At 43.4% G+C, this 19,225-nt stretch overlaps 1 protein-coding gene across 3 annotated transcripts in view; it reads right to left on the bottom strand.

Moving 5' to 3' along the window:
- Positions 1-19,225, bottom strand: part of LOC110518778 (pyruvate carboxylase, mitochondrial) — a 490,506-nt gene that overhangs the window by 375,245 nt on the left and 96,036 nt on the right. For all 3 annotated transcript variants that reach the window (XM_036987220.1, XM_036987221.1, XM_036987222.1), the window contains one exon: positions 16,083-16,201. In XM_036987220.1, coding sequence (XP_036843115.1) covers positions 16,083-16,201 — 119 coding nt within the window. The remainder of the gene's footprint in view (positions 1-16,082; positions 16,202-19,225) is intronic.

The following is a 19,225-nucleotide window of genomic DNA, read 5'->3' as shown; positions in this document are numbered from 1 at the left end:
GGGGGACATTTTGGTAACGGCTCTGCGCATACATAACACAATCTTACATAGACAATACATCCAAGTAGAACAGATCAGTAGAAGAGATCATGAGAGATCAGTAGAAGAGATCAATAGAAGAGATCAGTAGAAGAGATCAGTAGAAGAGATCATGAGAGATCAGTAGAAGACATCAGTAGAAGAGATCAGTAGAAGAGATCATGAGAGATCAGTAGAAGAGATTAGTAGAAGAGATCATGAGAGATCAGTAGAAGAGATCATGAGAGATCAGTAGAAGAGATCGGTAGAAGAGATCATGAGAGATCAGTAGAAGAGATCATGAGAGATCAGTAGAAGAGATCAGTAGAAGAGATCAGTAGAAGAGATCATGAGAGATCAGTAGAAGAGATCATGAGAGATCAGTAGAAGAGATCAGTAGAACAGATCATGAGAGATCAGTAGAAGAGATCAGTAGAAGAGATCATGAGAGATCAGTAGAAGAGATCAGTAGAAGAGATCAGTAGAAGAGATCATGAGATATCAGTAGAAGAGATCAGTAGAAGAGATCATGAGAGATCAGTAGAAGAGATCAGTAGAAGAGATCAGTAGGAGAGATCAGTGTTCATCTGTCCACTATATACGTATATATAGAACAAAGGATGGATTGGGATTTCTGGTGTCCTGGGGTCCTGGGGTCCTGGGGTCCTGGTGTCCTGGTGTCCTGGTGCCCTACTGCTCTGGTGCACTGGTGTCCTGGTGCACTGGTGTCCTGGTGTTCTGGTGTTCTGGTGTCCTGGTGTTCTGGTGTCCTGGTGTCCTGGTGTCCTGGTGTCCTGGTGGCCTACTGCTCTGGTGCACTGGTGTCCTGGTGTTCTGGTGTTCTAGTGTCCTGGTGTTCTGGTGCCCTGGTGTCCTGGTGTTCTGGTGTCCTGGTGTCCTGGTGTTCTGGTGCCCTACTGTTCTGGTGCCCTGGTGCCCTGGTGTCCTGGTGTTCAGGTGTTCTGGTGCTCTGGTGCCCTGGTGCTCTATTGCCCTACTGTTCTGGTGCCCTCGTGTCCTGGTGCTCTGGTGCCCTGGTGTCCTGGTGTTCTGGTGCCCTACTGCTCTGGTGCCCTGGCGCTCTGGTGCCCTGGTGACCTGGTGTTCTGGTGCCCTACTGCTCTGGTGCCCTGGTGCTCTGGTGCCCTGGTGCCCTGGTGTTCTGGTGCCCTGTTGTTCTGGTGCCCTGGTGACCTGGTGCCCTGGTGCTCTGTTGCCCTGGTGTTCTGGTACCCTGGTGTTTGGGTGTTCTGGTGCCCTGGTGTTCTGGTACCCTGGTGTTTGGGTGTTCTGGTGCCCTGGTGTTCTGGTACCCTGGTGTTTGGGTGTTCTGGTGCCCTGGTGTTCTGGTGCCCTGGTGTTCTGGTGTTCTGGTGCTCCGGTGCTCTATTGCGCTGACCTCCACATCTGTCTACTTGACCCACATTACATGCTAAGTGAAATGTTATGTATTTTTAACACATTTCAGATGATACAATACCTTAAGGCACAGAGAGGGATCCATTTTGAGGTGAAGCTTGACAATATAGATCAGAGGGTCAAGGTGAAGGTTGTAAATGCATAGATCAGAGGGTTGAGGTGAAGGTTGTAGCTATAGATCAGAGGGTTGAGGTGAAGGTTGTAGCTATAGATCAGAGGGTTGAGGTGAAGGTTGTAGCTATAGATCAGAGGGTTGAGGTGAAGGTTGTAGCTATAGATCAGAGAGTTGAGGTGAAGGTTGGAGCTATAGATCAGAGAGTTGAGGTGAAGGCTGGAGCTATAGATCAGAGAGTTGAGGTGAAGGTTGGAGCTACAGATCAGAGTATATATGAGATTAATACTCTTCTGTTAGACAGGTTAGTATATATGGGACTAATACTCTTCTGTTAGACAGGTTAGTATATATGAGATTAATACTCTTCTGTTAGACAGGTTAGTATATATGGGATTAATACCCTTCTGTTAGACAGGTTAGTATATATGGGATTAATACCCTTCTGTTAGACAGGTTAGTATATATGGGACTAATACTCTTCTGTTAGACAGGTTAGTATATATGAGATTAATACTCTTCTGTTAGACAGGTTAGTATATATGGGATTAATACCCTTCTGTTAGACAGGTTAGTATATATGAGATTAATACTCTTCTGTTAGACAGGTTAGTATATATGAGATTAATGCTCTTCTGTCATGTACACGAGTATATGTGTGTGCCAGGTGTAATGTGTCTAGAATAGATGCTACTCAACCTCGCCAAGGTCAGAGAGAGAGAGGGAGAGAGAGGGGAGAGGGGGAGAGAGAGAGATAGAGGCAGAGAGGGGGATAGGGAGAGAGGGGCAGAGAGGGAGAGAGAGAGATAGAGGCAGAGAGGGGGGAGAGGGAGAGAGAGAGAGAGAGAGAGAGTGAGAGAGGCAGAGAGGGGGAGAGGGAGAGAGAGAGAGAGAGAGAGAGAGAAAGTTAGAGAGAGAGATAGAGAGAGATAGAGGCAGAGAGGGGGAGAGGGAGAGAGAGAGAGAGTGAGAGAGAGAGAGAGAGGGAGAGTGAGAGAGAGAGAGAGAGAGAGAGAGAGAGAGAGAGAGTAGATTGAGAGAGAGAGAGAGAGAGTGAGAGAGCGAGAGAGAGAGAGAGAGAGAGAGAGAGATAGGTAGAGAGAGATAGATAGATAGAGAGAGAGAGAGAGAGAGAGAGAGAGAGAGAGATAGATAGAGAGAGAGAGAGAGAGAGAGAGAGAGAGAGAGAGAGAGAGAGAGAGAGAGAGATAGTGGGTTGGTCAGAGACAGAGAGATATAAATAGCAGTCTTTTCTGCTGGGCTGATAACCTGTGAGCTGTTTTCCACTGATTATGACACAGATGGACCTTTATATCACTCACCACACACACAGACAACACACAGACACCAACACAGATAACACACAGATGACACACAGACAACACACAGACACCAATACAGACAAGCTTACACACACTAGAAAAATCGGTTTTAGGCTGCGTTTACACAGATCTGATCTTTTTGACTAATCAGATCAGAAAAACACATACATAAACACACAGCATTTTAACAAACTGCATTCTCACAGGGGGTAAGAAGGAACGGCGAGAGAAAGAGAGAGGGAGAGAGATAGAGAGGGAGAGACAGAGAGAGATATGTAAATGGTCAAACCTACTGTTATTGGTCCCGGCATAAACGACATGAAAACAACACTAGATACTATGGGAACACAAAGCGTTTCCAATCTCATGCTGGAATATACCAAGGTCTGAGGTCATCTACCGTTGGCATAAAAAAAGCAGGAATCTAGACTTCATCAAAGAAATTGGAAACACAGACATTGTCATCTTACAAGAAACATGGTATAGAGGAGACGGACCCACTAGGTTACAGAGATCTGGTAGTCCCATCCACCAAACTACCAGGTGTGAAACAGGGAAGAGACTCAGGGGGTATGCTAATTTGGTATAGAGCAGACCTAACCCACTCTATTACATTAATTAAAATAAGGAACATTTTACATCTGGCTAGAAATTAATTAGGACATTATCTCAGCAGAGATAAATGTCCTCCTGTGTGCTACCTATATCCCCCCACTAGAATCCCCATATTTTAATGAAGACAGCTTCTCCACCCTGGAGGGGAATATCAACCGTTTACAGGCCCAGGGACATGTACTAGTCTGTGGCAACCTAAATGCCAGAACTGGACAAGAACCTGACACCCTCAGCACACAGGGGGACAAACACCTGCCTGGAGGTGACATCATTCCCTCCCCCATATGCCCCCCTAGGCACAACTATGACAACATAACCAACAAAAACGGGTCACAACTCCTGCAGCTCTGTCGCACGCTGGGTATGTACATAGTCAATGGTAGGCTTTGAGGGGACTCCTATGGTAGGTACACCTATAGCTCATCTCTTGGCAGTAGTACTGTAGACTACTTTATCACTGACCTCAACCCAGAGTCTCTCAGAGCGTTCACAGTCAGCCCACTGACACCCCTATCAGACCACAGCAAAATCACAGTCTACTTAAAAAGAGCAAGACTCAATCATGAGGCATCAAAGCCGAAGGAACTGAGTAACATTAAGAAATGCTACAGATGGAAGGGAAGTAGTGTGGAAACCTACCAAAAAACTATTAGGCAACAACAAATTCAATCCCTTTTAGACAATTTCCTGGGTAAAACATCTCAATATAATAGCGAAGGTGTAAACATTCTAGTATATTTGACCTTTCAGCTTCCCTATCAAATCAAAAAATGTCAAGCAGACTACCTAAGAAAATGAACAACAATGACAAGTGGTTTTGATGAACAAGGCAAAAACCTAAGAAAGAAATTGAGAAACCTATCCAACCATAAACATAGAGACCCAGAAAACCTGAGTCTACGCCTTCACTATGGTGAATCACTAAAACAATACAGAAATACACTACGGAAAAAGAACGAACAGCAAGTTGGAAATTTGATCAATATATTTGAAATATCCATAGAATCGAACCACTTCTGGGAAATTTGGAAAACGCTCAACAAACAACAACACTAAGAATTATCTAATTATCTATCCAACATGGAGATGTATGGATAAACCACTTCTCAAATCTTTTGTCTCTATAACATATAGAGTTGAAGTAGGAAGTTTACATCTCAAGACATCAGTCAGGAAATTAAAGCTTCGTCACAAATGGGTCTTCCAAATGGACAATGACCCCAAGCATATTTCCAAAGTTGTGGCAAAATGGCTTAAGGACAACAAAGTCAAGGTATTGGAGTGGCCATCACAAAGCCCTGACCTCAATCCTATAGAACATTTGTGGGCAGAACTGAAAAAGCGTGTGTGAGCAAGGAGGCCTACAAACCTGACTCAGTTACACCAGCTCTGTCAGAAGGAATGGGCCAAAATTCACCCAACTTATTGTGGGAAGCTTGTGGAAAGCTACCCAAAACGTTTGACCCAAGTTATACAATTTAAAGGCAATTCTACCAAATACTAATCGAGTGTATGTAAACTTCTGACCCACTGGGAATGTGATGAAAGAAATAAAAGCTGAAATAAATAATTATCTCTACTATTATTCTGACATTTCACATTCTTAAAATAAAGTGGTGATCCTAACTGACCTAAGACGGGGAATTTTTACTAGGATTAAATGTCAGGAATTGTGAAAAACTGATTTTAAATGTATTTGGCTAAGGTGTGTGTAAACTTCGGACTTCAACTGTACATGTGCAATTACAAATGTCAGATTCAGCTATTAAAGACCACCAGAACCCACAGGATTATCCAATTACATTGAATGAACTACAAGACAAAATACAAACCCTCCAACCCACAAAGGCCTGTGGTGATGATGGTATCCCATTTGAAATTATGAAATATACAGACCACAAATTCCAATTGGACATACTTAAACTCTTTAACATCATCCTCGGCTCTGGCATCTTAGCAAATATTTGGAACCAAGGACTGATCACTCTAATCCACTGAAGTGGAGACAAGTTTGACCCCAATAACTTGAAAAGCAACCTCAGAAGCAACCTTGGGAAAATCCTCTGCGTTATCATTAACAGCAGGCTTATACATTTACTCAGTGAAAACAAAATACTGAGCAAATGTCATATTGGGTTTTTATCTTTTATCTTTTATTTTTATCCAAATGACCATACAACAGACCATGTATTCACCCTGCACACCCAAATTGACAAATAAACAAACCAAAACAAAGGCAAAGTCTTCTCATGCTTTGTTGGAATGAGGGAAAAACATACATTATAAAATCCAGTTTCCACTGGAGAGCACACAAAATACGATACACAACTTGGCCTAAACATCAGCGCCACAGGTAACTTCCACAAAGCTGTGAACGATCTGAGAGACAAGGCCAAGAAGGGCATTCTATGCCATCAAAAGGAACATTTAACATACCAATTAGGATCTGGCTAAAAATACTTCAATCAGTCAGACTTCTACTAAAATATCCTCTGTGTACAACGTAGAACACCAAATAATGCATGCAGAGCAGAATTAGGCCGATACCCACTAATTATCAAAATCCAGAAAAGAGCCGTTAAATTCTATAACCACCTAAAAGGAAGCGATTCCCAAACCTTCCATAACAAAGCCATCACCTACAGAGAGATGAACCTGGAGAAGAGTCCCCTAAGCAAGCTGGACCTGGGGCTCTGTTCACAAACACAAACAGACCCTACAGAGCCCCAGGACAGCAACACAATTAGACCAAACCAAATCATGAGAAAACAAAAAGATAATTACTTGACACATTGGAAAGAATTAACAAACAAAAAATGTTTCTTGAGAGAAGACAGGCTATGAGGTGGAAACTAATCTGCACTTCCTAACCGCCGGCCATATTAGAGAGACATATTTCCCTCAGATTACACAGATCCACAAAGAATTTGAAAACAAACCCAATTTTGATAAACTCCCATATCTACTGGGTGAAATACCACAGTGTGCCATCACAGCAGCAAGATTTGTGACCTGTTGCCACGAGAAAAGGGCAACCAGTGAAGAACAAACACCATTGTAAATACAACCCATATTTATGCTTATTTATTTTCCCTTTTGTACTTTAAATATTTGCACATAATATGACATTTGAAATGTCTTTGTCTTTTTGGAGAGAGAGAGAGAGAGAGAGAGAGAGAGAGACAGAGAGAGAGAGAGAGAGAGAGAGAGAGAGAGAGAGTAGATTGAGAGAGAGAGAGAGAGTGAGAGAGCGAGAGAGAGAGAGAGAGAGAGAGAGAGATAGAGAGAGAGAGAGAGAGAGAGAGAGAGAGAGAGAGAGATAGTGGGTTGGTCAGAGACAGAGAGATATAAATAGCAGTCTTTTCTGCTGGGCTGATAACCTGTGAGCTGTTTTCCACTGATTATAACACAGATGGACCTTTATATCACTCACCACACACACAGACAACACACAGACAACACACAGACAACACAGACAACACACAGATACACTCACCACACACAAAGACACACAGACACCAACACAGACAACACAGACAACACACAGACACACTCACCACACACAAAGACACACAGACAACACAGACAACACACAGACACACTCACCACACACAAAGACACACAGACAACACACAGACAACACACAGACACACTCACCACACGCACAGACACACAGACAACACACACCACACACACAGAAACATTCACCACACACACAGACAACACACACATACAGACAACACACACACACACAGACAACACACAGACACAGACAAACTTGCACACACTAGGGTTGGGCGGTAACTCCACATTTTTAAGGTTAGGTTTAAGTTTAGGCATTAACTCTGAAATATTAAAGTTAGGCATAAACTCTGAATGGTTAAGATAAAGGTTAAGGTTTGGGACAAGAAGCTCAAAAACAACATTCTATCGCTGGATTCAAACATGTAACCTTTCGCACCAGATGCTTACGCCCATCCCCGTTCAGAACGTAGTATCAAAACCTTCAGTTGCTTCTCCACTCGGATAAGACGGAGGGCATTCTATCAGCAGACAAAACCTTCAGTTGCACTTCTCCACTCGGATAAGACGGAGGGCATTCTGTCAGCAGACCAAACCTTCAGTTGCACTTCTCCACTCGGATAAGACGGAGGGCATTCTGTCAGCAGACCAAACCTTCAGTTGCACTTCTCCACTCGGATAAGACGGAGGGCATTCTGTCAGCAGACCAAACCTTCAGTTGCACTTCTCCACTCGGATAAGACATTCTATCAGCAGACAAAACCTTCAGTTGCACTTCTCCACTCGGATAAGACGGAGGGCATTCTGTCAGCAGACCAAACCTTCAGTTGCACTTCTCCACTCGGATAAGACGGAGGGCATTCTGTCAGCAGACCAAACCTTCAGTTGCACTTCTCCACTCGGATAAGACGGAGGGCATTCTGTCAGCAGACCAAACCTTCAGTTGCACTTCTCCACTCGGATAAGACGGAGGGCATTCTGTCAGCAGACCAAACCTTCAGTTGCACTTCTCCACTCGGATAAGACGGAGGGCATTCTGTCAGCAGACCAAACCTTCAGTTGCACTTCTCCACTCGGATAAGACATTCTATCAGCAGACCAAACCTTCAGTTGCACTTCTCCACTCGGATAAGACGGAGGGCATTCTGTCAGCAGACAGTGCACTGACTGATGTGGAGTGACTTTTCAACTGTACTTTTCTCAGTGTAGCCAGGCTACTTGGTAAAATGCAAGACTAACTTTAAGCAAAAGATTACGAAATTCTTTCTACGATAAACATAAACATTAGAAATATGATAGCGAAAAAAAACTAGCTTTTAATTGTTAGCGCATTTTGTGGCCAAATAGCACTTCTGTTGTCATCTGATGAAAATGAAGATATTTTCTGCCGAATGTGTTGCACTAATGTATTTTCTGTGAAAGAAAACTACAGTTGTACGTTCCTGATCACTCTATTGAATCAACAACAAAAAAACACTGTTGCCTTTCACTATACATTCAGGAAAGTATTCAGACCCCTTGACTTGTTCCACATTTTGTTATGTTACAGCCTTACTCTAAAATTGATTAAATTAAATGTTTCCCTCATCAATCTACACACAATACCCCATAATAACATCACAATTCCCCATAATGACATCACAATACCCCATAATGACATCACAATACCCCATAATGACATCACAATACCCCATAATGACATCACAATAGCCCATAATGACATCACAATACCCCATAATGACACCACAATACCCCATAATGACACCACAATACCCCATAATGACATCACAATACCCCATAATGACATCACAATACCCCATAATGACACCACAATACCCCATAATGACACCACAATACCCCATAATGACACCACCATACCCCATAATGACACCACCATACCCCATAATGACATCACAATAGCCCATAATGACATCACAATACCCCATAATGACACCACAATACCCCATAATGACACCACCATACCCCATAATGACACCACCATACCCCATAATGACACCACAATACCCCATAATGACATCACAATACCCCATAATGACACCACAATACCCCATAATGACATCACAATACCCCATAATGACATCACAATACCCCATAATGACACCACAATACCCCATAATGACATCACAATACCCCATAATGACATCACAATACCCCATAACAACATCACAATACCCCATAACAACATCACAATACCCCATAATGACATCACAATACCCCATAATGACATCACAATACCCCATAATGACATCACAATACCCCATAATGACATCACAATACCCCATAATGACACCACAATACCCCATAATGACACCACCATACCCCATAATGACACCACAATACCCCATAATGACACCACCATACCCCATAATGACATCACAATACCCCATAATGACATCACAATACCCCATAATGACACCACAATACCCCATAATGACACCACCATACCCCATAATGACATCACCATACCCCATAATGACACCACAATACCCCATAATGACACCACCATACCCCATAATGACATCACCATACCCCATAATGACACCACAATACCCCATAATGACACCACAATACCCCATAATGACACCACAATACCCCATAATGACACCACAATACCCCATAATGACATCACAATACCCCATAATGACACCACAATACCCCATAATGACACCGCCATACCCCATAATGACATCACAATACCCCATAATGACACCACAATACCCCATAATGACATCACAATACCCCATAATGACATCACAATACTCCATAATGACATCACAATACCCCATAATGACATCACAATACCCCATCATGACATCACCATACCCCATAATGACATCACAATACCCCATAATGACACCACAATACCCCATCATGACATCACCATACCCCATAATGACATCACAATACCCCATAATGACACCACAATACCCCATAATGACATCACAATAGCCCATAATGACACCACAATACCCCATCATGACATCACAATACCCCATAATGACATCACAATACCCCATCATGACATCACCATACCCCATAATGACATCACAATACCCCATAATGACATCACAATACCCCATAATGACACCACAATACCCCATAATGACATCACAATACCCCATAATGACATCACAATACCCCATCATGACATCACCATACCCCATAATGACATCACAATACCCCATAATGACATCACAATACCCCATAATGACACCACAATACCCCATAATGACATCACAATACCCCATAATGACATCACCATACCCCATAATGACATCACAATACCCCATAATGACACCACAATACCCCATAATGACATCACAATACCCCATAATGACACCACAATACCCCATCATGACATCACAATACCCCATAATGACATCACAATACCCCATCATGACATCACCATACCCCATAATGACATCACAATACCCCATAATGACATCACAATACCCCATAATGACACCACAATACCCCATAATGACATCACAATACCCCATAATGACATCACAATACCCCATAATGACATCACAATACCCCATAATGACATCACAATACTCCATAATGACATCACAATACCCCATAATGACACCACAATACCCCATAATGACACCACCATACCACATAATGACACCACAATACCCCATAATGACACCACCATACCCCATAATGACACCACAATACCCCATAATGACACCACCATACCCCATAATGACACCACCATACCCCATAATGACACCACCATACCCCATAATGACATCACAATACCCCATAATGACATCACAATACCCCATAATGACACCACAATACCCCATAATGACATCACAATACCCCATAATGACATCACAATACCCCATAATGACATCACAATACCCCATAATGACATCACAATACTCCATAAAGACATCACAATACCCCATAATGACACCACAATACCCCATAATGACACCACCATACCCCATAATGACACCACCATACCCCATAATGACACCACCATACCCCATAATGACACCACAATACCCCTAATGACACCACAATACCCCATAATGACACCACCATACCCCATAATGACACCACAATACCCCATAATGACACCACCATACCCCATAATGACACCACCATACCCCATAATGACATCACAATACCCCATAATGACATCACAATACCCCATAATGACACCACAATACCCCATAATGACATCACAATACCCCATAATGACATCACAATACCCCATAATGACATCACAATACCCCATAATGACATCACAATACTCCATAATGACATCACAATACCCCATAATGACACCACAATACCCCATAATGACACCACCATACCCCATAATGACACCACCATACCCCATAATGACACCACCATACCCCATAATGACACCACAATACCCCATAATGACACCACAATACCCCATAATGACACCACCATACCCCATAATGACACCACCATACCCCATAATGACACCACCATACCCCATAATGACACCACCATACCCCATAATGACACCACAATACCCCATAATGACACCACAATACCCCATAATGACACCACAATACCCCATAATGACATCACAATACCCCATAATGACATCACAATACCCCATAATGACACCACAATACCCCACAATGACATCACCATACCCCATAATGACATCACAATACTCCATAATGACATCACAATACCCCATAACAACATCACAATACCCCATAATGACATCACAATACCCCATAATGACATCACAATACCCCATAATGACATCACAATACCCCATAATGACACCACAATACCCCATAATGACATCAAAATACCCCATAATGACATCACAATACCCCATAATGACATCACAATACCCCATAATGACATCACCATACCCCATAATGACACCACAATACCCCATAATGACACCACCATACCCCATAATGACATCACAATACCCCATAATGACATCACAATACCCCATAATGACATCACAATACCCCATAATGACATCACAATACCCCATAATGACATCACAATACCCCATAATGACACCACAATACCCCATAATGACATCACAATACCCCATAATGACACCACAATACCCCATAATGACATCACAATACCCCATAATGACACCACAATACCCCATCATGACATCACAATACCCCATAATGACATCACAATACCCCATCATGACATCACCATACCCCATAATGACATCACAATACCCCATAATGACATCACAATACCCCATAATGACACCACAATACCCCATAATGACATCACAATACCCCATAATGACATCACAATACCCCATAATGACATCACAATACCCCATAATGACATCACAATACTCCATAATGACATCACAATACCCCATAATGACACCACAATACCCCATAATGACACCACCATACCCCATAATGACACCACAATACCCCATAATGACACCACCATACCCCATAATGACACCACAATACCCCATAATGACACCACCATACCCCATAATGACACCACCATACCCCATAATGACACCACCATACCCCATAATGACATCACAATACCCCATAATGACATCACAATACCCCATAATGACACCACAATACCCCATAATGACATCACAATACCCCATAATGACATCACAATACCCAATAATGACATCACAATACCCCATAATGACATCACAATACTCCATAATGACATCACAATACCCCATAATGACACCACAATACCCCATAATGACACCACCATACCCCATAATGACACCACCATACCCCATAATGACACCACCATACCCCATAATGACACCACAATACCCCATAATGACACCAAAATACCCCATAATGACACCACCATACCCCATAATGACACCACAATACCCCATAATGACACCACCATACCCCATAATGACACCACCATACCCCATAATGACATCACAATACCCCATAATGACATCACAATACCCCATAATGACACCACAATACCCCATAATGACATCACAATACCCCATAATGACATCACAATACCCCATAATGACATCACAATACCCCATAATGACATCACAATACTCCATAATGACATCACAATACCCCATAATGACACCACAATACCCCATAATGACACCACCATACCCCATAATGACACCACCATACCCCATAATGACACCACCATACCCCATAATGACACCACCATACCCCATAATGACACCACAATACCCCATAATGACACCACAATACCCCATAATGACACCACCATACCCCATAATGACACCACCATACCCCATAATGACACCACCATACCCCATAATGACACCACCATACCCCATAATGACACCACAATACCCCATAATGACACCACAATACCCCATAATGACACCACAATACCCCATAATGACATCACAATACCCCATAATGACATCACAATACCCCATAATGACACCACAATACCCCACAATGACATCACCATACCCCATAATGACATCACAATACTCCATAATGACATCACAATACCCCATAACAACATCACAATACCCCATAATGACATCACAATACCCCATAATGACATCACAATACCCCATAATGACATCACAATACCCCATAATGACACCACAATACCCCATAATGACATCACAATACCCCATAATGACATCACAATACCCCATAATGACATCACAATACCCCATAATGACATCACCATACCCCATAATGACACCACAATACCCCATAATGACACCACCATACCCCATAATGACATCACAATACCCCATAATGACATCACAATACCCCATAATGACATCACAATACCCCATAATGACATCACAATACCCCATAATGACATCACAATACCCCATAATGACACCACAATACCCCATAATGAAATCACAATACCCCATAACAACATCACAATACCCCATAACAACATCACAATACCCCATAATGACATCACAATACCCCATAATGACATCACCATACCCCATAATGACACCACCATACCCCATAATGACATCACAATACCCCATAATGACATCACAATACCCCATAATGACACCACAATACCCCATAATGACATCACCATACCCCATAATGACACCACCATACCCCATAATGACATCACAATACCCCATAATGACACCACCATACCCCATAACAACATCACAATACCCCATAATGACACCACCATACCCCATAACAACATCACAATACCCCATAATGACATCACAATACCCCATAATGACACCACAATACCCCATAATGACATCACAATACCCCATAATGACACCACCATACCCCATAATGACATCACAATACCCCATAATGACATCACAATACCCCATAATGACACCACCATACCCCATAATGACATCACAATACCCCATAATGACATCACAATACCCCATAATGACAAAGTGAAAACTATTTTTTTTTTAAATTTTTTTTTTATGTATTTACATAAGACCGTTTGCTATGACTCCAAACTCCAAATTGAACTCAGGTGCATCCTGTTTCCATTGATCATCTTTGAGATGTTTCTACAACTTGACTGGAGTCCACTTGTGGTAAATTCAACTGAAGGAACAGGATTTGGTCAATATAAGGTCCCACAGTTGACAGTGCACGTCAGAGTAAAAACCAAGCCATGAGGTCGAAGGAAATGTCTGCAGAGCTCCGAGACAGGATTGTGTCGAGGCACAGATCTGGAGAAGGGTAAGATAAAATGTCTGCAGTATTGAAGGTCCCCAAGAACACAGTGGCCTCAATCAATCTTAAATGGAAGAAGTTTGGAAACACGAAGAATCTTCCTAGAACTGGCAGCCCGGCCAAACTGAGCAATTGGGGAATAAGGGAGGTGACCTAAACGATATCTGCAGCATTTAAGGTCATAATATACAATAATGTGACACGGAGACAGAATCTGGTGTATCTCCTAACGTCGTAGTGTAGAAGACGGCAGCTGTTTACATAAAAAGTAGCTACAAATATTCACATTTCATGGAAAACTTAAAATAAATAGTTTCAACGGTATTGATGAAAAACTGTAAAAAAAAAAAAAAAAACTGGAATATATGGTACACCGCCAAATTATACCACACAACAACACACACACACACACACTCAATGACACAGACACAGACACACACAACAACACACACACACATACACTCACTGACACAGACACAGACACACACAACAACACACACACACACACACACACTCACTGACACAGACACAGACACACACACACACACACACACACACACACACTCACTGACACAGACACAGACACACACAACAACACACACACACACACACACACTCACTGACACAGACACAGACACACACAACAACACACACACACACACACTCACTGACACAGACACAGACACACACAACAACACACACACACACACTCACTGACACAGACACAGACACACACAACAACACACACACACACACACTCACTGACACAGACACAGACACACACAACAACACACACACACACACTCACTGACACAGACACAGAAACACACAACAACACACACACACACACACTCACTGACACAGACACAGACACACAACAACACACACACACACACACACTCACTGACACAGACACAGACACACACAACAACACACACACACACACACTCACTGACACAGACACAGACACACAACAACACACACACACACACACTCACTGACACAGACACAGACACACACAACAACACACACACACACACACTCACTGACACAGACACAGACACACACAACAACACACACACACACTCACTGACACAGACACACACACACAACAACACACACACACACACTCACTGACACAGACACAGACACACACACATACACACACACACTGACACATACACACACAATCGAAAAAGCTGTTAGGCGGCATTTATACAGGCAGACCAATTGCTGATATTTTTGACCAATCAGACACACACACACACACACACACACACACACACACACACACACACACACACACACACACACACACACACACACACACACACACACACACACACACACACACACTGCAGTACTTACTCCGTAACCTCCTCAGTGACAGTGTGTTCCACCTGCAGTCTGGAGTTGACTTCTATGAAGTAATGTTTCCCGTGTTTATCTACCAGGAACTCCACAGTGCCCGCATTCTCATAGCCAACCTGTAGGGGGAGATATAACAGACACCTGTTAGCATTCTCATAGCCAACCTGTAGGGGGAGATATAACAGACACCTGTTAGCATTCTCATAGCCAACCTGTAGGGGGAGATATAACAGACACCTGTTAGCATTCTCATAGCCAACCTGTAGGGGGAGATATAACAGACACCTGTTAGCATTCTCATAGCCAATCTGTAGGGGGAGATATAACAGACACCTGTTAGCATGCTCATAGCCAACCTGTAGGGGGAGATATAACAGACACCTGTTAGCATTCTCATAGCCAACCTGTAGGGGGAGATATAACAGACACCTGTTAGCATTCTCATAGCCAACCTGTAGGGGGAGATACAACAGACACCTGTTAGCATTCTCATAGCCAACCTGTAGGGGGAGATATAACAGACACCTGTTAGCATTCTCATAGCCAACCTGTAGGGGGAGATATAACAGACACCCGTTAGCATTCTCATAGCCAACCTGTAGGGGGAGATATAACAGACACCTGTTAGCATTCTCATAGCCAACCTGTAGGGGGAGATATAACAGACACCTGTTAGCATTCTCATAGCCAACCTGTAAGGGGAGATATAACAGACACCTGTTAGCATTCTCATAGCCAACCTGTAGGGGGAGATATAACAGACACCTGTTAGCATTCTCATAGCCAACCTGTAGGGGGAGATATAACAGAAACCTGTTAGCATTCTCATAGCCGACCTGTAGGGGGAGATATAACAGACACCTGTTAGCATTCTCATAGCCAACCTGTAGGGGGAGATATAACAGACACCTGTTAGCATTCTCATAGCCGACCTGTAGGGGGAGATATAACAGACACCTGTTAGCATTCTCATAGCCAACCTGTAGGGGGAGATATAACAGACACCTGTTAGCATTCTCATAGCCAACCTGTAGGGGGAGATATAACATACACCTGTTAGGTTTATAACATGTTTATAACAGGTTTATATCAGGTTCATAACAGGTTTATAACATGTTTAGAACAGGTTTAGAACAGGTTTAGAACAGGTTTAGAACAGGTTTAGAACAGGTTTATATCAGGTTTATAACAGGTTTATAACATGTTTAGAACAGGTTTAGAACAGGTTTAGAACAGGTTTATAACAGGTTTATAACATGTTTATAACAGGTTTAGAACAGGTTTAGAACAGGTTTAGAACAGGTTTAGAACAGGTTCAGAACAGGTTCAGAACAGGTTCAGAACAGGTTTGGAAAAACAATTTTCGTTCCAGATTCATCTCTCCCTCTCTCCCTCCCACTCTATCTATTTCACTCTCTCTCTTCATCCCACCCTCTCGCTCTCTCTCTGTCCCTCTTTCCCACCCATCCTCACTCCCTCTCCCCCTGTCAGTAAGAATTGAGTATAATCTGAGCCAAATGTCAAAGTAATCTGATCCAATTTCTTTTCACACACACACACGCATACACACTTAGTTTGATCCAATTTCTCTGTGCAATTCATCGCTGCATGCTACATAATCCTATCCATGACAAGCATTGCCAAGAGCAGAAACACACACACGCACACACACACACACAAATCCACACATAAGTGTGCTCATGTCAATATGTCGACACATAATTTCTAGGAATCTGTTCAATTTCATCGCCTCTATTCTGTCGCTATTGAAAGGTAAGAGGAGAGCAGGAAAGAAAAGGAGGGGGTTGGAGAGGGGAGGTGAGAAGGTTGGAGAAGAGACAGAGATGAGAGGTTGGAGAGGGGAGGTGAGAAGGTTGGAGAAGAGACACACATGAGAGGTTGGAGAGGGGAGGTGAGAAGGTTGGAGAAGAGACACACATGAGAGGTTGGAGAGGGGAGGTGAGAAGGTTGGAGAAGAGACACACATGAGAGGTTGGAGAGGGGAGGTGAGAAGGTTGGAGAAGAGACAGAGATGAGAGGTTGGAGAGGGGAGGTGAGAAGGTTGGAGAAGAGACAGAGATGAGAGGTTGGAGAGGGGAGGTGAGAAGGTTGGAGAAGAGACAGAGATGAGAGGTTGGAGAGGGGAGGTGAGAAGGTTGGAGAAGAGACACACATGAGAGGTTGGAGAGGGGAGGTGAGAAGGTTGGAGAAGAGACACACATGAGAGGTTGGAGAGGGGAGGTGAGAAGGTTGGAGAAGAGACACACATGAGAGGTTGGAGAGGGGAGGTGAGAAGGTTGGAGAAGAGACAGAGATGAGAGGTTGGAGAGGGGAGGTGAGAAGGTTGGAGAAGAGACAGAGATGAGAGGTTGGAGAGGGGAGGTGAGAAGGTTGGAGAAGAGACACACATGAGAGGTTGGAGAGGGGAGGTGAGAAGGTTGGAGAAGAGACAGAGATGAGAGGTTGGAGAGGGGAGGTGAGAAGGTTGGAGAAGAGACACACATGAGAGGTTGGAGAGGGGAGGTGAGAAGGTTGGAGAAGAGACACACATGAGAGGTTGGAGAGGGGAGGTGAGAAGGTTGGAGAAGAGACACACATGAGAGGTTGGAGAGGGGAGGTGAGAAGGTTGGAGAAGAGACAGAGATGAGAGGTTGGAGAGGGGAGGTGAGAAGGTTGGAGAAGAGGCACACATGAGAGGTTGGAGAGGGGAGGTGAGAAGGTTGGAGAAGAGACACACATGAGAGGTTGGAGAGGGGAGGTGAGAAGGTTGGAGAAGAGACACACATGAGAGGTTGGAGAGGGGAGGTGAGAAGGTTGGAGAAGAGGCACACATGAGAGGTTGGAGAGGGGAGGTGAGAAGGTTGGAGAAGAGACACACATGAGAGGTTGGAGAGGGGAGGTGAGAAGGTTGGAGAAGAGGCACACATGAGAGGTTGGAGAGGGGAGGTGAGAAGGTTGGAGAAGAGGCACACATGAGAGGTTGGAGAGGGGAGGTGAGAAGGTTGGAGAAGAGACACACATGAGAGGTTGGAGAGGGGAGGTGAGAAGGTTGGAGAAGAGACAGAGATGAGAGGTTGGAGAGGGGAGGTGAGAAGGTTGGAGAAGAGACAGAGATGAGAGGTTGGAGAGGGGAGGTGAGA

Source organism: Oncorhynchus mykiss, chromosome 9 (assembly GCF_013265735.2).
Source record: "Oncorhynchus mykiss isolate Arlee chromosome 9, USDA_OmykA_1.1, whole genome shotgun sequence".
NCBI lineage: Eukaryota > Metazoa > Chordata > Actinopteri > Salmoniformes > Salmonidae > Oncorhynchus > Oncorhynchus mykiss.
This window is presented reverse-complemented; position numbering and strand designations above follow the sequence as displayed.